The sequence below is a fragment of the Callorhinus ursinus genome, unplaced genomic scaffold, assembly GCF_003265705.2.
Source record: "Callorhinus ursinus isolate GAN/ISIS: 27379988/994484 unplaced genomic scaffold, GSC_fseal_2.0 scaffold20, whole genome shotgun sequence".
Taxonomy (NCBI): Eukaryota; Metazoa; Chordata; class Mammalia; order Carnivora; family Otariidae; genus Callorhinus; species Callorhinus ursinus.
Window position 1 is genome coordinate 266548 of NW_027397082.1, and position 22615 is coordinate 289162.

The window sequence follows — 22615 nt, forward strand, 5'->3', positions numbered from 1 at the left end:
ATGGAGTCCCATCCCGACGGCCCAGCTGGTTGCCTTTGGAGACCTTGAATTTTCCATGGCACCTGCTTAGGAGTCATCTTGAAATGATGCCAATCTATATTACCCAAAGAAGGCAGTCAGTCTGGAGAGGAACTTAAGGAACCGAGAGGGGAGCCTGGGGATTACTTGGGTAAAAAAAGGAGAAAAAGAAAGAAAGAAGTGGCCTGAATAGTTTATGGAATGACATGAAGTTAAGAAAAGAGAAAGCAAAGGAAACATAACATCGACGTACACATGAAAACTTTAACCAGCCAGATGTCAGAACTATGCCTTCCTCCCAGAAAGCCCATCAAAAGACTCAACACAACCGTTCGCTCTTCTCAAAGAAGTAGGTAGAGTCTCCATTTCAGCTGGCTGGGCAGGATTGGGTTGTTATGAGAATAATAAAGGACATTTCCTGAGTGCCCAGTATGTGCCAGGCATTGTTCTAGAACCTCACAGCTATTTACCTTCTCTAGGCTTCAAAGCAACATAGTGAGAACAATTATTCCCGTGTTATAGCTGCAGACCGAGGTTAATGTGAGGAGGTCACACCATGGGCCTTGCTCTTATCTGCCAGAGTGACCTTGGTCTCCAAACAGATGACCAAATGCCAAGCTGGGGACCCTCAAACCCGAGGGCGTTTGGGGCTCTATGCTGGGTGCTAGTAAGAAAATACCTCGCAGAAGCCTCTCCAGTTCCTTTGTGGGGCTTGTGGTGCCCTGGGCCAGTGCCATCAGGTAGAGCTTCGCCAAGGTCTCGGACTGGAAAAGCTGGGGCTGGTGGAGTTCCCATTTGGAGCCAAGACATGTGAGAATCACGTCTAAGGAGAGAATGCCATGATGAGTAGGTGGTTTCATGGCGCCCCTTCCAAGAGACATGTCAACTCTTCCCACCTTCCATTCTGGCGCAGTCACAGAGCAGATGGGTGGGGGGGGGGGGGGCTTCACTGGGCTGTTCTAGGAACAAAACAATGAAGACTCAGGGCACTAAGTGGCTCCCAGGGGATACAATGAGCAGCCTCACAAGGTAACAAAGAAAGAGATAAGTATCCAAGAGCAGCTGACCCATAGCTGTAGGACTTTAGAGGCACATGAGCTGCCCTCCAGTTGGGGAATTAGAAAGGCTTCATGGGGAAGGGACACTGGCTGGGACACTCTTGGGGGCCTCACCGTGCCTTCACATTACAGCATTTCTCATCCTTGGCACCGTTTGTATTGGGGGCCACATAATTCTCTGTCGTGGGGGGCTGTCCTGTGCCTTGTGGGTTACTTAGCAACATCCCTGGCCTCTACCCACCGGATGCCAGTAGCACCTTCCCCACTAAGTTGTGACGACCCCAAATGTCTCTGAGCATCGCCAGGTCTCCCCTGGGAAGGGATCTCGCTACCCAGTCCCCTGTTGAAGCTATTGGGCATCGGTGCTTACTTATCGGCCACCTGAAAGGTGACAGCAAAGTGCAGCTCAAAGGCCCATCACCACGAAGCGGAGTCCTTGTGAGTCTCACTTTCCTTGAGGGAGGGGTGATCCCCAGAAAACCCAGCTCACAGGTGTGAAACAGGATTACAAAGTAAAGGAGCCTTTTTGCAAACTGTAAGGGGCTTTACGCAAGGGGCTTTTATCTCATCCTTGGATGGCATAGATGATTAAAAAGAGAGAGCCTTTGACAGGAGGGCAGATGGAGGATCCAAGGATACCTGGCCAGGTGAGGCGTGAGAGGCTGTGGGCAGGGGGCCTCTGCAGGCTGGACTCCTGTCAGCGCAGAGCTGGGGGAGAGGCTGGTGCTCGGCCATTCCCCCAAACCCTTAACCTCAGTGCTGGGTAGGACCTTAAGAGCCAGGAGCCGCATCGACTTGTTAATGGCCTTGCCATTATTTTGACTGAGTGAGCTCGGGCACCTATTTCCTCTCCTGTTAGTAACACTGTGTTTCACCAACCGTATGATGCTGTTTCATGCTGGGTTCAGAATGCGGGCTCACATCTCAAATCTCGGGGCACCTCTGGTTGTGCTGGGCTAGAAAGAATCCCTCCCATTAGGGTGATCTTAGGCAGGAGCAGACTTGTGGAGAAAGCGTGTCCCCTCCCCAGACACCCACGTCTGCTTTCACACTGACACATGCATGGGAGACATCACACCCAATCCCAGAAGTCTTCTCCCTGAGCCACAAGATGGCCTCAGACTACTTCACGGGGCCTCCAGTCAACCAGAACCCACAGGCGAGAAGAAATCAATTAGCCCCTGCTGGGGAAGGAGACTGGCTCTGACCTGAGGCAGCTTATCTTAAAAAAAAAATCTCCTTTAAGGGGGCGCCCGGGCGGCTCAGTCAGTTGAGCAGCCGACTCTTGATTTCGGCTCAGGGAATGATCCCAGGGTCGTGAGTTCAAGCCCTGCCTTGGGCTCTGCGTTCAGCAGGAAGCTTGAGGATTCTCTCCCTCTACCCCTTCCCTCTCCCTCTCTAAAATAAATAAATAAATCTTAAAAGAAAAAAAAAATCTCCTTTAAGGAGCTGGCCTGTCCAGGCCTGGTGAGATTCAATGAGCCTTTTCCCAGCAGGACAGACCTAGCCTGGTTCTTCATTCTCAATCAGAAAAGTCCTCTTGGACAAGTACAGGTGTGATGTCCAACTCATGACTGGTTAGAGCTAAAAGGGACAGAGAAGAGCTGTCCATGCTTGCTTCTGTTTAGTCTTCCAATCCAAACCCTATTTATTTACATCAGCATGTCTGTCTGCCCTGTGACGATTAGCATATAAACATGTGTTTGTCACGCCTGGTTTCATTCATCAGCCCGTGGTGTATCTGACAAATATTTACAGTGCCTTTTTGATGTTACGTAGTGTGCGGTGGGCAGAAACTGGGACTTACAGACCAGTGAGCTGGCCTAGTGTCTGGTTTCCTTCTGTAGAAACCACAGCTGGCCCTGACTTCAGTGACATTTGACTGAATCCATTGGTGACAAGCACTCACCTGCCTCCCCAGTTTGGATGGTCTTGTTCTTCAACTGCCCCAAGAAAATTTTCTGGATTTGTGAAATACATGACCTCAAGGGAAAACACAAACAAAGAATTCAGGAGTTAACCCTGACGTTTTTTTCCAACTGCAACAAGAATCATTCCAGTGTAAGTGTCCCTAAGGCATCCATCCATCTAGCTTGTCATATCTTGCCCCTTGGGAGTCTCCTTAGGTCACCATTTGTCTGCTGGTTTGATTAAACTGTAGGTTTTGTCTGGTGGTTGGCTCGAAACACGGATTCCTGTTTTCAGTTTGTGGGTAGGCTTTACCAAGAAGGTAACTGAAGTTATATCCGGTTGCCTGAATGACTCCTGTCTTGGTGAGTGTCTAAAACAATGTCTAGCATATAGCAAGTACTCCATTAACATCTGCTAGAGAAAGGAAGAGAGGGTTTTGGGAAGTGACTCACCAATACTTCCGTTTAGGGATTATGCATGTCACAGTCTCAATGTGTCCAAAAACTAAACTCAGATTTTATCCCAAACCAACCCTGCTCTTTCTCCAGCAAATGGCACCACCGGCCTCCAGCTGCCCAGGCCAGCATGCTGACTATTGTCACATCTGATCACTTGCCTAGATCTGACAAATATCAGATGTCCCTTTCCCCTTACTGCTGTGAGCTGCATTCAAGCCATTATTATCTCCCTGAAATCATGGCCAGTCTCCAGCCTCCAGGAAGCTCCCCTCACATGCACATCGGACACCGCAGCCTGAGAATGATGTGAACCACACATCTGCTCTTGTCTCTCTCCTGCTGAGAATCCTTCAGTGTCTCCCCAGGGTTCTTGGGGGAAGCCCCCGCTCCTCAGCATGGCTCGACCCTCTACAGTCCCTGCTCCAGCCCTTCTCAACAGCCTGAACCCACCATCTCTCGCTTTCATTCTCTTGGACCCACAGCACCCTCTGCCCTGAGTGCTCTCCTCCTGACCTCTTCACTTGATGAGCTCCTACTCATCCTCCTAGATGAGTTCAGCTGTTGCTTTCTCTGGGGAGACTGAGCAAGTGATCCTTCCACTGACCGCCCTGTAATTACCCCCATCGGAACTCCTTCTATTGTGTCTTGTGGGCACCTGTTTACTCATGTGTCCTCTACTCTAGACGCTGCATTCCACAAAGACCAATTTGGCATTTATTCATTGCTGGAACCCTAGCATGGGCACCATGCAAGGGCTCAATAAATATCCATTCAATGACTGAATGATGACAAAGATAAGATATCTTTTCATGAACATTATATTCATCCCGTTGAGCACGGACATGAAAAAAAGTTTGAGTCACATATTCACAGCTTGAAGACAGTCATCCCAAGAAAGCCAACTGGCCAAAGGACACTTGATGACCACATCTGGTCAGTGTCACTTTTGCCATGCTGTTTTCCAAGGGTTCCAAGAACCCTCGTGGCCAGGGTACATAGAGGGGGGGGGGCTGAGGTGGGGGAAACCATGTCCAGAATAACATTGACCACATGCCGCCCTTTCCAAGTGGAGAGGGTGGCTACTAGTGACTCAGCCCCAGGAAGGCAATGAGAGCTTGACGTATTTATCCAACAGGAGTAGTGGACCTGACCCAAGCTAGCCTCAATCCTTCTGGTGGCTTGGGACCCAAGCCAGCCTCAATCCTTCTGGTGGCTTGGGTCCCACGTCTAGTAAGAGCTGGCCAAGGTCAGGGGTTCAGACTGTGATCTCAAAATGGAGCAATGAACTTTGGAAACTATGGGCAATGCCCATGAGCTCAACGATCCTCACAAACATCACTGTCATCAGCTGAGCCAGACAACAGAAGTAACCACATTGCCTTCTCCTGGTGTCATGGGTCCTTGCCAAGATATACCATCTATCATGTGGGCTCTGCAGAGTCCAAGGGCCAGGTTTATTTTAGGACGATTGGAAAAGTTAATGGAATAAATGGCATCTGTGAATTGTCCTCTTCACCCTTTGGGACTAGACGGCCTGGGATAAAGTGGCCCATGGGAAAACTGGGAGCATGCTATTAGGCTGGGGACTCAATCCCCCCAGTCGTGACCCACGACGGAGAAACAAGAGGGGAAAGGGGGGAAATTCTCTATGTGTGTCATGGATGGAAGGACTTCCTGCAGCAAACCATCAAAGGGCTTTTGGCTGAATACTGGCAAAACTCCAATTTGACGTCCTATCCCTTGACTTTGAGTTTGGCCATGTGGCTTGCCTTGATGTTAGCAGATGTGATGTGGCTGAAAGTTTGGACAGCACTTGTGCCCCTGGGCTTGCCTCTTGTCCTCTGCCATTGCCAGCACAAGACCATACCCAGGTGAGTCCACCATCTCAGGGGGAAGATGAGAAGAGACCGACTGCCCGGCTGAGCTGAGCCTGGACCAGCTGACCAGCAGGTGCATGAGTGATCAGCCTTCCCAGAGTGCGTCCTTGCCCCAGCCGGCCTCTGGACCCACAGCTTCCTAGCATCACCAAGGAGAGAGGCACCCTGCGTCACTTGTGTGTTGTAGGCAAGGTGCTTACTGTGTCGGAGGCAACGTGCCTTGCTTTGGGGGAAGGTGGTAGAAGGCAGAATGAAAAATGGAGTTGTTGGCTGGCGCACCCCAAAATGAAATTACCAAGACCAATAACTAAAACTGTTGTGCAGGCGAATAAAAGCTCCGTTTACAGATCATCTAGTGTTTGCTAGACACAGTGCTAAGCATTTTCAAGGTACGGTCTGATTTAATCCTCAAGATAACTCTTCTAGAAAGATGCTCTTATCACTTATCACTTCACAGGGGAGGAAACTGTGTCTCAGAGAGGTTAGGCCACTGGCTAAAGGTCACAGAGGTAGTAAATGGAGGAGAAGGAATTCTAACCCTGTCTGACAGGCTGCTTTCAATAGCCCTGACAACTGCCACCATCCTTGGGCTTCTGTGCCCTGCCTCTCAGGCCACCACCCCCAGCTTAGCTCAGTGATTGCACAGGTCGAGTCCTGGAGACATCTGCTCCTACTGCCCAGCCACCCTCATCAGCTTTCCGGATCAGTTTGCTTATATCCCCAGGCCCCACACCAGCGCCGGCCTCCCCAGCCTGGTCCTACCGCACCACTAAGGAACACCATGCGTTTTAACCCTAAGACTTCTTCAAGGCCCTAACCAGACAAAATATAAAATAAATATACAATAGAAAATAAATTCAAGATAGTTTAAGGCTAATGCCCCAAACGGCAACTCACAGCACTCAATTTTTCTAAGCTGGGGTTATCCGAGAATTTAGGTGCCAACCACAAATGGATTTCATTTATCTACAAGTGTGTGTACGAGGGTCACCTGGGAGGGGGTGGGGGATTGGAGCAGGGCTGGCCAGGGGGTCTAGAAAGGAAAGATGGGGCTACTGGATCAGCAAACTGGGAGCGAGCAACTCTTCTGTGCCGGGTGCTGCCCACGGGCACAGGCCATGCTCAGGTAGATTCTCCAGCACGCTCACAAGGTAGGCACCGCCAGCCCAGGGGGGCAGTGGCATCAAGTCAAGTCCAAGGCACCGGGGAAGTGAATTCTTCCTTCTGCCATGGGGTCCAGCTCCATGTCCCAGGAGAGGCCAGAGAGAACTTGCCACAGGGAGAACTAATGCTCCTTTTAAGCCAGCTGTTAGAATTCCTTGGGAAAGAAGGAGGAACCAGCTTCTCGCACATGGGGAGCCAAATGACCGGGAGAAATATGAATTTGAGAGATAGGGTTGGACTCTAAGCCAGAACTAGCTAAGTTTTCTTTGTCAACAAATCAGTTGATAAACATAGCAGAATCTCGTTAGGGTCAGAGTTCCCAATATAAAGGAAAAATCTAGAAGAAAAAAAAAGGGTCAGTCTCTCTCTACATTTTTATCACTCACAGACATCCTCAGGGGAAGTGGTCACACCGAGGCTGTCCATCTCTGAAGGTCGGTCCCAACAGCAGCCCAGATGAGGCCATCCACCCAGGTATAGCAGCCCAACCACGGGGTCCTTCCCAGAAATGGGGTTCCCCCCTGGGGCCTTCCCAGCCATCGGCCTTTGATCGGCTTACCTGTCTGGGTTCTTCAGAGCTTCTTCAAAGTCCACGTTCAAAGCCTTGCACATCTGGGAAAGTCCTAGCAGGTCCCCAGAGAAAGGCTCTCTGGGAAAACGCCACCGGTTGGTTGAGCCAACCATTCGGCGTTCCAGCCGAGCTCTGTGCTGCTTGGGAAGCAAAAGAAGGGAGAAAAATCCTTTTTTAACCTCACCAAATGCCAGGTTTTCCAAAGTGTACGACAGAGAGAAAAGCAAGACACATTTTAAAACGCTGGTTGATGTTCAAACATGGCGAGTATTTCTCAGGAGCCATCCTCTGAAGGCCAGTATTGTAGTCAGTAGACAGAGGAGTTCAAGGAACAAAGTAATTTTGGAGTTTAGGATCTAGGACAGAAGGTGCCAGAGGCAAGAGATCAGGGAGAAAGACTGTTTCTTTGCGGGTGGTTCTGAAGAACCCACGAGCAGGAACAGGATGATATTTCAAGAGACTCTTCATTACGTGCTTATCCTCACTTGGGCTTCAGAGAGATACCAAACTGAGAGATGCTAGGTAGGGACTGCTTTTCTCTCTATTGTGGTGAAATACACAAAATGTAACATTCACCATTTTATCCATTTCATCGCATACAGTTGAGTGGATTTGGTACATTTACAAAGTTGCACAGCGATCACCACCATCCAGTTCAGAGCATTTTCATTCCCCCAACGGGAAACCTTATACTCGTCAGGCCATTACTCCCAATACCCCTCCCCCCCAGCTCCTGACAACCAGCAATCTGCTTCCCACTTCTGTGGACTTCCTGTTCCGGATATTTATGTAAATGGAATCAGACAACATGCGGGCTTTTAGGCTTGGCTTCTTTCCCTTGGCATAATGTTTTCCATGTTCTTCCCTGTGGTAGCAGGTATCAGAACTTCATTCCCTGTTAGGGCTGAATAATATTCCACCGTGTGGGGAGACCATGCTTTTTTATCCATTCATCAGTTGATAGACACCTGTGTCTTTTCCACCTCTCGGTGATTATGAAAAATGCTGCTGTGAACGTTTGTGTACAAGTTTCCGTTTGAACACCTGTTTTCAATTCTTTTGGGTCTATACCCAGGAATGGACAGCTGGGCCCTGGGCAGGGACTTTTGCCTAGATATTTTCTTGAGGTCGGAGGGCTTTAGCAGTCTCCTTAAGGGAGCCGTAGAATATTCAGCATGGATGTAAGCCTCACACGTGCTGGGTCAAGGAAAGCTAGCCAGGGAAAGTGTACCATGACGGACCCACAGGAATGGGTGCGGTTATTCCTTTTTTTTTTTTAAAGATTTTATTTATTTATTTGACAGAGAGAGACACAGTGAGAGAGGGAACACAAGCAGGGGGAGTGGGAGAGGGAGAAGCAGGCTCCCTGCGGAGCATGGAGCCCGACGCGGGGCTCGATCCCAGGACCCTGGGATCATGACCTGAGCCGAAGGCAGACGCTTAACGACTGAGCCACCCAGGCGCCCCGGGTGCGGTTATTCCTAAGCCAGGCCAGTCACCAGCTGGGTGGTGGGGAGACCAGGGGCCAGGGAATGGAGAATTCAAGGTCAAATCTTGTTATCGCCACTAACGGGTTGTATGGCCTTGGGCAAGTCATTTAACCTTTTGAGCCTTTCGGTCCTCATCTGATGATGGTGAAGGTGATGATGTTAAAATGGTAAGAGCAAGTTTGGGAACCACGCTTTAGTGCCTGGAATATGGCGGGCGATCGAACACTGTGGAATGTGAATCTAGATGCAGTCCTGTGAGTGGTAGGCTCTGACAGCAGGGTCAGCCAATAAAGCTGGGGGTTGTGAGTGGTGCACGACCCGTCCCCTTGTGCAAACGTGGTGACAGAGCTGTAAGCAGGTGCTCCTGCTGCCCGAACTGCCTGGCCGCCTGTAAACTGCTTTACTTACCGGATGCAGCCTTTTCATGGACGGTACTGGTGATTACACACAGGGGAGGGGGGAAGAGACACCTGGAAGACAAAAGGGGTAAGGTTTACATTTTCAAGAACTCTCCAGAGGGGCTCTTCAAAACAGCAGATTGGCCTGAAGAATCTGTATTTTGCTGCCACGAACAGTAATAATGAGTAAACTTCCAGGGTGGGTTACTCATCAAATCTAGAGACTGTCTTCTCTGCTTCTTGGGCTGGAAATGAAAGAAAAAGCCAAATGGGAGAAAACCCACCATTCCTCGCCCCTTTATCAAGGGATGGGAACCGAGGGAGGTCCGTAAGTAGGCTGGTCAGGTCATTTGGTACTTGCGGTGCCCCCCGGCTTCCAGGCCCACCTGCCTCCCTGCCCGGAGCCCCCGCAGCCCCTCCCTACCTAGTCCAGCCAGCGCAGGTCACAGGGGTGCCCTCCGTCTCTAGCGGGGATGAAAAGCACCAGCCGTACTTACGTCTCGAAGCGTCCTCGTGGCCACGGTGCGTTCACAGGAGAAACTTGTTGAACAGAGGCACTCTTGTGGCCTCGGTCTCTGAATGACAGGATCGCTGCGGGCTGCTCGCCTTCTGACTCTGAATCCTGAGAGTGCTCATGACATCTGGGGCTCACTCTTTTCTTCTTAGGGGCCAAGGTGCTTCAGCGGGGGAGCTTGCCCTTGGTTTCCTGATTGTGGGCACCATGGCAACATCAGGAAAAGGTTCTGAGCACTTCCTGTTCCAGGCCCGTCTCAGCACGGCTGGGGGGTCCGTAGGGGACACGCGCCAGCCCTGTTGCCCCGTGGCGCCATGTCTCCTCACAGCACCTGGGGAAACCTGGAAGAGCCGCTAAAAGGGCCTCAGTGAGTGTCCAGCCTCGAGTCCTCAGGCCCCCTTTGTCAAACGAGAAGATTGTGCTGGAAGGTTCTCAGATCCCTGCCAGACTTGGCATTCTGGGGGTGCTCTATTTCTGGCTCGGGTGTTTAGAAATGTTTTGACAAAAATATTTAAATAAGAATTGGAGAGTTTTGGGGCGCCTGGGTGGCTCAGTCGTTAAGCGTCTGCCTTCGGCTCAGGTCGTGATCTCAGGGTCCTGGGATCGAGCCCCGCATGGGGCTCCCTGCTCCGCGGGAAGCCTGCTTCTCCCTCTCCCGCTCCCCCTGCTTGTGTTCCCTCTCTCGCTGTGTCTCTCTCTGTTAAATAAATGAATAAAATCTAAAAAAAGAATTGGAGAGTTTTATGTTATTAAAACTATGCCTGATGATTTATTTTTGTGGATAGGTGATTTTTAATCAGCTCCCTCTGGGAATGAAGATCTGACTAAAAGTCAAGAGCTTTCATGCCGGGGGCCACGGTGGAAACTTCCAGGGCCTCAATGACCTGGTCTCCAAAGCCTAGGCCCCAAACTAGGAGGTGGAGAACTGGAGACATACCCATCATGCCTGGAATCTTGGCCCATCAAAGTCTTGGACCTCCACCCCCGGGCTCCCAGAAATCCCAGCCACAGTAAGAACAGCCAGGAGTCAGTGCAGCTCATGAGACCCAGGACTGGCTTTCCCCAGGCTCTTCACGTGCGGCCTTTCCTGAGTCATATGAACTACCAAGTGAAACAGCAAGGTAAGGGCTCTGCCTACTTGCAACTGAGTCCTAGCAACTATAACACACTCCATAGATAGGAGGCATCTCTCAATGTCCCTCCCTCCTCACCCTCTGACCTGTGATTCTACCTTGCCTGACACCTACACTCTGCTGGGAGGAGTTTCTGTGGGGGGTGCTCTACGGTGGCCTGCCCATCCCTGCCTCCCCACGGGACCCAACAACTGAACTCAGCCCTTAGGAAGTGCTCAACAGACGTCTCTTGACTTGGATCATTGGATGTACCCGTCCCTACCCACCTCTCTGCCTTTGCACATGGATGAACATTGTGTGTGTGTGTGTGTGTGTGTGTGTACACACGTGTTCATGTATGCGTGTGTGTATCTGTTTCTTGTGGGTCACAACCCCATCTCAACAGATGGACAGATTCCTGCTTCGCTGCCCTCTTCCCTCCACTCCAAACTTTTCACCTGTCCCTGGAATGTGGGTCCCCATGGAAGGTTTCGATGAAAGACTTTGAAATACCTTGTCCTGGACCACCTTGTCCGTGGTGGGCAAGCCCAGGAACACCCTCCAGGCCCCAGGTCTGGGGCACAGCTGAGAGCTGGCCCTCGGGCGCTCTCTAGTGGCCACTCATGGGAAGCATCCCAGGGTGCCATACTCCCTAGCGTCCCTAAGCAGGACCTTGGCCTTGTCCGTGTCTATCACTCCCTATAGGTTCCGGCCTTCAGCTCATCCCCCAAAACCCTCTGCCCATACATCCCCCATAGAGCAAGACAACCAACACAAATAAATGGAAATGGCTCCCAGCTCCTTTCCCTAACAGCCTTTTCCTGGTGGTGCCCAGTGTGTCGGGATATACGCCCCACAGGCCCAGACAAGCCAGACATCCCAAGAGCAAAGGCCTTCTTCAGTGGCTCAGACACCAAACTCCATTGAGCGCAGCTCTCAGCTAGAACCACCTTGTACCAAAATCTCCCGTGCCAGTTACAGGGGGATTCTGGTGGGATGTCCATCTTCTTGAACATTCCAGGGATGAGTTGCTTCCCAGCTTCCCAGAGAGCCCATTTCAGCCCAGAAAGTGGGGTACACAGGAAAGAACCCCAATTATGACCCTGGTTTTGGCACTGACTAGCTGTGTGTGACCCTGGACATGACCTTCACCTCCCTGAATGGAAAGTAGACCCAGAGACACAGGGCCCCGGCATGTTGGAGGGTCTTGACCTCAGAACCTGAGTGCTGGCTCTAAGGACCCTCATTTTAAAAGACTCAGGGCCCAGGACACTGTGTGTACGTAGCAGGAGGCTCCTGTGAGTGTCCAAATCAGGACTGCCTGGCTCCCGGGGGGGCGTGGGGGGCTGTCTGTGCACCGGGGTCTAGGTTCTTGCCGGGGTGTGGGGTGCAGCCTGTAGATGAGGCCTCTGGCTGAGGTAGTGCATGAGCCAGAAGACCGGAAGGGGCTTCCACCAAGAAGCAAAGGGTGGGTCCCGCCCTTGAACTGTGTCCTATATGGCCAGGAGTGGGGTAGTCTCTTTAAATTTTTTATTTTTATGTTAATCACCATCATTAGTTTTTGATGTAGTATTCCATGATTCATTGTGCATAACACCCAGTGCTCCACGCAGAACGTGCCCTCTTTAATAGCCATCACCAGGCTAACCCATCCCCCCACCCCCCTCCCTGCCAGAACCCTCGGTTTGTTTTTCAGAGTCCATCGTCTCTCATGGTTCGTCTCCCCCTCCGATTTACTCCCCTTCGTTCTTCCCCTCCTGCTATCTTCTTTTTTTTTTCTTAACATATATTGCATTATTTGTTTCAGAGGTACAGATCTGTGATTCAACAGTCTTGCACAATTCACAGCACTCACCATAGCACATACCCTCCCCAATGTCTATCACCCAGCCACCCCATCCCTCCCACCCCCCACCACTCCAGCAACCCTCAGTTTGTTTCCTGAGATTAAGAATTCCTGGTATCAGTGAGGTCATATGATACATGTCTTTCTCTGATTGACTTATTTCACTCAGCATAACACCCTCCAGATCCATCCACGTCGTTGCAAATGGCAAGATCTCATTCCTTTTGATGGCTGCATAATATTCCATTGTGTATATATACCACCTCTTCTTTATCCATTCATCTGTCGATGGACATCTTGGCTCTTTCCACAGTTTGGCTATTGTGGACACTGCTGCTATAAACATCAGGGTGCACGTACCCCTTCGGATCATTACATTTGTATCTTTGGGGTAAATACCCAGTAGTGCAATTGCTGGATCGTATGGTAACTCTATTTTCAACTGTTTGAGGAACCTCCATACTGTTTTCCAGAGTGGCTGCACCAGCTCGCATTCCCACCGACAGTGCAGGAGGGTTCCAGGAGTGGGGTAGTCTCAGTGCTAAGTGAGGAGCCCTGGCCTGGGACTTGGGTCGGACCCTGGTCCCTGACTTGCTGTGTGAGCTCAGGGCAGCCTTCTCTCGGCTCTGGGCTTCAATTTCTCATCTGTACGGCAGAGCTCATAGAAAACAACTCCTCAGCTCTGTCCCTGCTCATCCCATTACCCCCAGACTCCCGGTTGGTACAAGCAGGACTGGGGCAGGGGTGGGGTGATGACAAACCACACTGGCCCAGGGCTTGTCCCATCCACACCTTTAAACAAAGTTGGAGCGGCCAGTTTGTGCTGGGCGTTGGGGATAAAATGGGAGCTCAGTGGAGGATGAGTACCACCTGTGCGCTGTTATATCCTCATCACACCTGGAATGTTATTTACTTAGCAGTTGCTTTATTTTATCGATGAAATAACATTTTGGTATGCTGGTTTACTTCTAATACACATTAAATTAACTACATAACTATTTTAAGAAGTCCTTTGTGAGCTGCCCCTGAAAATCATCTTTTGCATACATGCACTTTGCTTTTGGAAGTTTATCTCTGCCCTTAGGAGGCTCCCACGGTCCAGGGGGATGGCCAAGTCAGGAGTGGAGCTCAGTCAGCTCCAGGAATTCACAGGAGGGGCAACCAACTACAGTAAGCATGTATTCTGCTGCTTTGATGTCTTGAGGTCTTGCTGACCTGGGAGGGACCGGTCTGTCCCGCTCAGCATTAGCCAGTTCCTAGGGCTTAGTAAAGCACCTGCCTATTAGCGAGCTTTCATTTGCAAACCAGCCAAACCCAGAGCCCGTATCCCCATCACTTCTTTTATTGGCTTTTACACTCAGGGCCTCTGTCCCCCTACCCTGATCACCCCAGGCCCAGGTACCAAACAACTACAGAGAGCCCCTACGGCCCAGAGCCTACTGATGCAAATGATGCAAACTAGCGGACCCTAAGGCTATTTACCTACACGCCCCTCCCCCCACCTGTTCCTTCTCTCAGGAACCACAGTGAAGGCTCTTACCTACATCTTCCCCTTACTTCCCTGTCTCCTGACCAAGCTGGTGCTTCCCTGTGATCCTGCCTGGCACGGCATACCCTCTCCTCTGGGGAACTGTGAGTAACCAGCTGTCTTCAACGGCACTTGTCCCCTGGTCCGTGGGCCTCATCATGCCCGAATAATAATAAAACCCACATTTAAACACACTGACCCAGGCCTGGGGGTTCAGGGAGGGTTCCTTGGAGGGAGTGACATCAAGAATGAGCCTTCAGGGAGTGGGCATTAGCTGGGAGACCAGATGATGGGGCAGGGGTGGGTGTCCCTGGTAGAGGCGTCGGGACCTACTGAAGAAATGGCCATGCATCTCATTGCACCGTAGGGTGGGGATGGGGGAAGGGGCTTTGTCTAGCCCCACCTCTTTGATCTCCAGGTTGTGTTTCCCAGCTCCTAATAAACCCAAAAGATGTGGATTCTCTGTATTCTGCCATTGCTGTTCCAGCCTAGGGGACTCAGGGGCCCCGTCAGGTGCCGCCAGCCTGGGGAGGGGCCACAGGACCGCCAAGGGAAACACGTGAAGACCAGACAGAGCGGAGCCCCTCACTCACACCTGCCTAACACTGCAGGGAGCCCCACAGCCATTCCCAGCTATTGAACAAAGAGCGGGGTTTTCAGTGTCCTTGAACACAGTAGCAGGGGCAGCTCAGGCTCAAGACAGGGCTGCCAATCAGTCTAAGGACAGAATGGGTGTGAGGACCACTGCGGGCACGGGGGCGCACTCCCTTCCCGGTGCCTTCTCTCCCCACCACTTTCTGCCGGGCTCCCTTATAAAGACAGCTGTCAGCCTGAGGAACGCAAAGGGGCTCGCAGTCACTGAAGAGCTGAGGCCCCGTCCCGGCGGCCCCATCTTCTGCCTGAGCGGCCCGGTCAAATCCCCAGGTTTTTAACCTCCCGGAGCCTCTGCTTCCTTCTTGTAAAATAGAAGTAAAAATAGCTCCTATTCACCAGATTGTTTCAAGGCCAGAGAGTGCAAACCCCAAGGAAGCCCTGTGCGCCTCAAATGTGAACAGTCTTTTCCTCCTACCTGCGTGCATACCTCCACCCTGCCCTCATCGGAACCTCCCCGCCTTGTTCCATTTGTCAAGTGGGATGTCCTGGAAAGCAGAGAGGCTTTGCTAGAAAACCTGAGCATCCTGCCAGGGCTGACAATTAAGTGAAAGAAGCACTGTCAGGGAGCCTGAGCCCGCACTCGGGCCTGTCACCTCTGTCACCTGTCCCACGCACAGCGCTGATCACTTCTCTCCGTGCCTGGAAAGGGTGGAGGCTGGGGTGCTCCTTGCACGGCCTTGGGCCCCTCACATCTCACGCCTAAGGGGCTGAGGCCCAAACTTGAAAGAAAAAGAGGCTTCCTCCACCGAGCCCCCCCATCGCGGTCACAGTGACCACCTCCCTCCCCAGCCCCTCTGTCTTCAGGAGTAAACTTAGTATCTCAGTCACGTCATCTTTAACTTGAGAGCCCTAAGGAAATGCTGAGCCAGGGGGAAAAAAAAAAGAAAATGATGTTCGAACTTCAGGATTTCAACTGACTTGGCAAACCGGACTTCTAAGAGCTGCAGAGAATCTCAGAGGTTGTCATGCCGGCTGCCGGGGGAGCTTTGGATGGGCGTCAGGTGCTCCCTTCTCCTGCTCTTCCCACTCACTCAGCAAGGCAAAATACTTGAAATAGTCCTTAGCGGCCATGATGCGGGTGAGCATCTGCAAACACGTGTGGTATTCTATAAAGTGAATGCAGGACCAAAAGCAGCTGATCTCAACCCAGAGGGGTTCCCAAGGCCAGGCACTCTGTGAGTAGGTCTAGTGAGGGGGCCTAGCGCGCAGGTGGGCCTGAGGCCAAGGTAGGGCCAGGGCGTCCCAAGCTAGGCCAGGCCCGGCTGATGGACAGAGTGGCCCAGAGACAGATCTATGCCTCAAAGGTTACATATGGAATATGTGTGTGTATTGAGTGTGGATGGGGGAGGAGGTATATCTTAGTACAACCTTAGTGAAGGCCTGTTTGGCAATGGGTGTACCAAACTTTAAAAACGCGTATAACCTTCAAAAAGGAGAAAAACCGCGTGTGATATCCAGGAGCTAGCCTGGCGTGCCTGCAAGGCCTCGCTGTTCTCCTGCTGAACACAAAGTTTCGCAGAAATTCGGTGTCAGAATTGGCCACGCTGTGATGGATCAAGAGAAAACAAGACCACCCCAGAATCAGTCTGAACACACACAGAACATGAACATTATCCAAACCACAGAAAGGACCAGATATCCTTCCATCCTGGCTAATATGTATGAACAACTATTCCTTCTTTACCAATTACAGCTTTGCCTTAGTCTAGGTAAGATGTGCTGAGATACCCCATCTGAGAACTGTCTCTGCCCGGAGAGCATCCAACACGGAACAAAGCCCTGCTTCCTTAGTCTTCCCCAGAAGCAGCTGACTCAAGCCCAAATCCTATACCACCTGCCTCCGAACAGTTTCTTACTGCGCTGCCCCCACAGCTCCCCCTGGTGGCTGTCCGTCCTCACTACAACGAGCCCCAAAGCCAGCTTGCTCAACACGGGTGCTGAAGTAGTGACAGCATTCATCCAGGTTATCCACTTCAAAAATTCAGCCCAAGGAAAACTCATGCTCATAAATGTGTATGCGTAAGGAAACTCAATGCAATGTGCGTGCACAATGACAGCAAACCATCAGACACCACGTAAATGTCCGTCAGTGGGCGGCTGCGTAAATACATTTTGCGACCATGAGACACATGCGGTCATTCGAAGTGACGACAAAGAGCCATATTTATTGATAGAAAAGTTTGCATCACATGATGGTTACATTATAGCATCACATGAGAAAAGGGTTTACAAAATGGTATGCAGGGGCACGGCAGAGCTCCAAATAATCCTGCTTTTATAAAGATAAATTAATAAATATTTCATACACTGAGAAAAAAGTATAGAAAAATAAGTATAAAAACATTAACAGTTATCATTTCTTGGTTTGGGGATTATGGAGTTTTTTCCTTACCTGCATCTCTAGACTTTTTAGCAGTGGAAGATTTTTTTTTTAAAAGATGTATTTATTTATTTGAGAGAGAGTGTGCACATGAGCAGGGTGGGGAGAGGGACAGAGGGGGAGGCAGAGACAGACAGAATCTCAAGCAGACCCATTGCTGAGCGTGGGGCTCAATCCCATGACCCTGAGATCAGGATCTGAGCCAAAACCGAGTCGGCCGCTCCACCAACGGAGCCCCCCAGGTGCCCCAGAAATGTGTTATTTAAGTTGTAAGAAACAGAGGAACTTCCAAGAGCTAGGGGCTGGGCTGTTGTGAGAACACGGCTGAGATTACAATCTGGGGTGAGCGTGGAGGAGGGGTCTGGTCTGGACAAATGAGCACTGGGGGTGAGGGGACACGGCTGTGCCCCGAGGAAGGGAGACAGGGAGACGGGGCCCAGCAGAGGGGGCTGGCCGGTGGGAGGAGGCCGCCCCCTGGCCTGTCTCAGGGTCCCTGTCAGACATGGGGTTGACAGTGGGACTAGAGGCTGGGACTCTCTTCCAGAGAGGCGGGCTGCATCTTTCTCTCCCTGTGCTGCCTGGGATACCTGCTCCGTCAGGCGTCGGGGGGTCCTACTTGAGGGGCGCAGCCCACCGCCACGGTGGCTGGGCCCGAGGAGGGGCACCCGGGGCTGAGGGCCACCAGGGCCTTGGCGCTGCTTTCCAAGTTCACGCCGCACACCACACCCCACTGGCACACTCAGGCTCCCCCCAAAATGCCTCCATGGCCCAACACCACTATAGCTGCGAGCACGCGCTTATTTGGAAACAGAGCCTTTGTAGATGTAACTGGGAATGTGGAGAGGAGATCATCCTGGATTTGGGGTGGGCCTGAAATCCACAGAGCAGTGTCCTTACAGGAGAGGGGAGAGGGAGCTGAGCCCCAGAGGAGACTGGAGGGACGTAGCCGCCAGCCACGGGATGCCAGGGACTGCGGCCACTGTCCGGAAGCTGTGAGAGAGGCAAGGGAAAGACTCTGCCTCAGAGCCTCGGCGGGGGGAGCAAAGCCCACCGACACTCTGATTTGGGGCTTCTGGCCTCTGAACTGAGAGAGAAAACATTTCTGTGGTTTTAAGCTGCTGATTGTGTGATGTTGTGTCCTAGGAAACAAAGACATCTTCCCATCCTCTCACTGCCCCCCATAGGCCCACCGGTCAGCCTGGGGACCCCGAGAAGGTCAGGAGCAGTTAAGGAATCCAACGGCGGGCACGTCCCGATTTCGTCTGCAAAGTGGCCTCCCTACCTGTCTCCCACGGGTAACCGCTCGCCCGGGCCCGGTCCTTTAGAGGGAACTAGGCAATGTTTCCAGGTTGACAGTCATATGCTAAGGAACACACAGGAAGAGGGACAGCCTGCTACTTCCTCGAGCCAGTAAAGGGAAAGAGCCTTTTGCGTCAAAACTCAGAGAGGCTTTGTAAAACCAAAACCTACGGTAATTCGAAAACACTCCATCATTTAAATAGCAAGTCCATCTTTCTCATTAGCTTCCATCTTACAGACGGCTTACAAATGGTTTCCACAATAACGAAGGAAATGTTCTTTAAATCCACGGACAGAGAAGGGAGCCAGAGAAGAGTGAAGGGCCAGATCTGATATGATTTTAACAAAGGCCAGAAAAGACTCAACCCTTCCCAGAAAATAAATCAGAGCCACACGTATTGCCAAGATCCAAAGAAAAAAATTTATTTACAATAGAGAATTTTATTTGAAACATGCATTTTTTTTAAAACAAATCAGCAAATGCAGATCAAGTTTACACTCCTTAAGGCAAGAGTCCCCGTGCAAACTATACATGTTCATATTAAATCCAAAAGCTGCTCACCCTGGGAACTCATGTACAAATGGCAAGGCCAAGGTCAGCGATTTGTCTTTTATTAGAGAATCAGACAATCTCCCTGATACAGGAACTCTGAGGTCAACTTGCTATGAATTTATACTAAGAAAATGCAAACCAATAGCAAGAAATTCTGATAGTCTCCTTTAGTACTGCATACAATCAAATCAACGTTATTTAGAAAGGAAATACAGTAGTGCATACGAAAAAGTGAAAACAGAACCTGTCCATGTAACGGGAAGGACAGCAGTGAGCCGACGGTCATATTGCACGCAATGGTCAAGTCCAAACATTTGGTTCAAAGTTAGCTTTTCCCCATTTTGGCAATCAGTTCATCACAAATCTTGGTGAGTTCTTCTATCTCTTTATTCTGAAAGTGAAAACAAAACAAAACAAAAAGGTTGCTGAAATCTCCTGGCTGTTGGAAATCAAGCCAATCAGAATGATCTTTGGGCTTTTCAGGGGGGTGGGGCCCTCCAAGTTTCTGGGTCCCCCCGAAATTATCTAACGCAGTAAGAGAAATGACATGGAGACAAATCATCTAAGTACATATCCCAGCTCTAGCTGTGACCTTGAGCAAGTTATACAACCTTTCTGAGCCTTGGTGTCCTTCTCTCTACAATGTGGATGATAGCCTCTCTCTGAGAATGGAAAGCAGGCAGAACATAAAGCTCCCTAGCACAGTGACCGGCATAGAGTAGAGGCCTGACTAGTATGGGTTCACTTTCTTTTATTTGCCTCTGAAGGATGTGGACACAAAAGATGGTCCAGGGTGAGCTCCTGGGTGGTCTGTTTGAGAAATGCCACCAGGAGGGGTTAAGCAATTCTACGTGAATAGGGTCGCTAGCATTATTTAGAGGTGCTGTGGATATGAGGAGTCGAGGAGAGAGGCAGGGGGAGACACAAGATGGCCTCAGGTGCTCCTTGCACCACGCCTTGCCCGTGCTGGGAAGCAAGGGAAGCCAACCACGTGCTCACACCAACGATCAGACAACACCATCCACGCTCTAAGTGTGGGGATCCAACAGGATGAGTCCAAGGGCAGGGGAGGCTTTGCTCTGATGCAGATCTGCTTCCACAGCCAATGTCGAACAGCCCTCTCCAAGGGGCCTAGATCTTTCTGGTATCCCAGGAACATACTACAGCCAGTTTTCTGAGGTCCCCGTGGAAGGTGAGTCTTAACCACAAGCCTCTCCCCTGAGACTGTAACAGGGCCCTTCCTTGGAAATCGTGGAAACCTCCTGAGACACGGTCCCGCCTGGAGCCACGTGTCCTGTTTCCAGGCTGGGCTCTGGGTGCCACCCGTGACTGTGTCCATATTGGGAAGAGTCGAGAGGTCCTCAATAGAAGAGAAACGCAGCCCTCACTGCAGTCCAGCCCCCAGCCCCCACTGGGAGAGAATCACCTGGAACAGCACCTCAGCTTGCCCCCTTCTAGAGTTTCCAGCTCTGCGAGGCTCGATTCTGAGAGGCACTGAAACGTCTGTTGGAAGAGGATGTACTGTGGGAACGTGGCTCTAACCGCAAATCCTGGAAGGATTCTTGCCACAACAGCATCTGCTGGGGCCGTGGATGGGGACTTTTCATCTTCCCGTGTGCCAGTCACCTGCTTACCATGCCCCAAGCACTGCGCCCGCTGGGTTCTCACAACAGTCCCTTTGTGGGAGCCACCGGTATTTCCACTTTCCAGTGAGAAACCGAGGCTCAGAGAGGTTAAGTGTTGTGCTCAATTTAAGGTCACACAGCTGGTCAGACACAGCAATCCTGGAGCGTGAATTCAGGCTGGCCTGGCCCCTAGACGGCTTTGCTATTTTACTTATTAAACATAATGTTCTGACAGCTGAGAGGCACTAGCAGACCCACTCACTACAGATTCCTGGAGGTTCTCCAAGCTCCATCTCGGCACCAGCAGCCCACTGCCTAGCACACGGCCGTCGTGCAGCTCAGCTCACGAGGTTTCCGGTGCCGCCAATTAGGAAGGGCCTGGTGCGGGGAGGTCATGCTTCTGAATCTCTTTAAAACAGAGACCGACCCCTCTGTATCACTCAGAGTCCTTTAGGGGAGAACGTGTGTGATGACCCCCTTCCTCCTCAGTTTTAGTTTAAGACCGAATTATGTTTATAGATCTGTTTGTATCTTTTCTGTTCTCCAAAACTGGGCAGGCCACCTAGCCTTCTTGTCTTTCAGTTTGCCAGAATATGTAGCATCACCTTCATCTAGCAAGTGGAAGAGTCTGAACAGGCCAGGTTGCCTAGAAAACATCTATCCCGACTCTGGTTCTACCTCTATTACTTGAGCTACACACCATGATGCAGTTCAAACACCATCAAATCCTGAGCGAAATAGGAGGGAACCAATATATTGCTACATTTCTCACCTGGAAACATCTGATGCGCAACCGCCTTCCTGCCCAAAATGACGGGGGAATGTGGTCCTTACTTTAAATGAATATTCCACTTCTCAAGAGTCACCAAATATACCACACGTGGATTATCAATATCCAAAGAATAAAAATAAACACCCGCTCCAGACAAGCAATGCAGTGCCACTCAATAAATATCGATGGGATGAGCCAATGCTTGTGTTTGATGCCTCGGACTCTGGGCTCCCTGCTAGGAACAAGGAGCAGAGCCTGGAAGATCGAGGCAGTTGAAGAGATTTGGCATATTTGGGCCAGTCCCACCTCTTTGCTTCTTTCCCTTTTGAGGGACTCTTCCAAATCTTCGGGTTTCAACCTCCAACATGACAAACCTATACAACCTGAGGGCAAGTGTGAGGCTTGCTCAGGGTCATAATGGATGGCGGGGAGTGGGTGGGGGTGGGGGGGAGGACCTGAGGCTCCTGAGACCCAGGGCTCTGTCCCTGACATCATTTAGGCAAAGAGAGAGGTAGTACACGCCCACTGCTTGGCCCAGACCCACCTCGGGACCATAGCCAGCCCCCCCGGAACCTGGCTGGGTATAGGCACAGGAAAGGGGTCAGTCAGAGGCCACTGGGTGCTTCTGGGTCAGCAGACCATTTGGGAGACACGCTGGACTTCAGATGCCATCTGCCCACAAAGGACGCGCCCCCCACCCCATGACTGCCCTTTAAGGCCCAAATGCATGAGAAGTGATGCTACCCCAGGACACTGGGCTCTATGATAACCATCCAAGGGACTCCTAAGGCTCAGTAAATCAACCAGAATGGGGTTGCTGTCTGGGAACTCCCTCTAGAGACACACTTAAGGAAGGGAGCTGTGTGGCACTCACTCACCCAGATTCAGACTCACATGACACTCCTGGGTGGAAGGGTTTTCCCCTCTGGATACCCAGGGAGAAGGTATGTATGCTGGACTGGGCGCTAGACCAGAAATCAGGACAAGCTGAGGGATCTCAGGAGGGTTCCCCCATCCATGGACGGGGAGGACAGCTGGGGCCCTTTTGACCCCAACATGGCCTGGTGATTACCCCATTCCCTCACCAGTAAAGCACGCTGGATGTGGGGTAAGGTACTCTGCCTGGCACACTGTAGATACTTGGTAAATGTGTGACAGGTGAATGTTGACAAGGAATGAAAACCAGCAATAAACATCGGAGCAGACAGCAATTCCAGGAAAGGCAGGAAGGAGGACAGTCTCGGGGCGAGCATTACACTGGATCTTCCAGAGGGAGAGCAAGCATATGCTCACGAGATCTAAACCTGTCCCAGGAACTGCAGGGAGCGAAGAGAAACCCGGCCTTCGCTTATCTGAGGGTCCGGCCAGCCCCACCCCCTGGAGGCCC

The 22615-nt window shown here is 51.2% G+C and overlaps 2 protein-coding genes and 1 long non-coding RNA gene across 15 annotated transcripts in view; 1 reads left to right on the forward strand and 2 right to left on the reverse strand.

Annotated features, from left to right (window-relative positions):
* BTBD16 (BTB domain containing 16) overlaps nucleotides 1–9651 on the reverse strand; it is a 41842-nt gene extending 32191 nt beyond the window's left edge. The window contains exons 1-5 of one of the 2 annotated variants that reach the window (XM_025880333.2): nucleotides 9443–9651; nucleotides 8956–9017; nucleotides 7046–7194; nucleotides 2986–3059; nucleotides 698–841 (exon numbers count right to left, since the gene is read on the reverse strand). In XM_025880333.2, the coding sequence (XP_025736118.1) occupies nucleotides 698–841; nucleotides 2986–3059; nucleotides 7046–7194; nucleotides 8956–8973 (385 nt within the window). In that variant the 5' untranslated portion in view covers nucleotides 8974–9017; nucleotides 9443–9651. Of the gene's footprint in view, nucleotides 1–697; nucleotides 842–2985; nucleotides 3060–7045; nucleotides 7198–8955; nucleotides 9018–9442 lie in introns of both variants that reach the window. The other variant, XM_025880331.2, reaches the window with a different exon arrangement.
* Nucleotides 9652–9707: 56 nt separating this feature from the next.
* LOC141374615 (uncharacterized) lies at nucleotides 9708–22583 on the forward strand. Of its 2 annotated transcripts, none has more exons than XR_012381624.1 (3): nucleotides 9708–9826; nucleotides 10245–10580; nucleotides 22446–22583. It is a non-coding gene; the product is annotated as an uncharacterized lncRNA (long non-coding RNA). The 2 variants fall into 2 exon arrangements; XR_012381625.1 differs by lacking the exon at nucleotides 22446–22583 and adding an exon at nucleotides 18123–18237.
* TACC2 (transforming acidic coiled-coil containing protein 2) overlaps nucleotides 18677–22615 on the reverse strand; it is a 207225-nt gene continuing 203286 nt past the window's right edge. For all 11 annotated transcript variants that reach the window (XM_073904071.1, XM_073904069.1, XM_073904068.1 and 8 more), the window contains one exon: nucleotides 18677–19222. In XM_073904071.1, coding sequence (XP_073760172.1) covers nucleotides 19157–19222 — 66 coding nt within the window. In that variant the 3' untranslated portion in view covers nucleotides 18677–19156. The remainder of the gene's footprint in view (nucleotides 19223–22615) is intronic.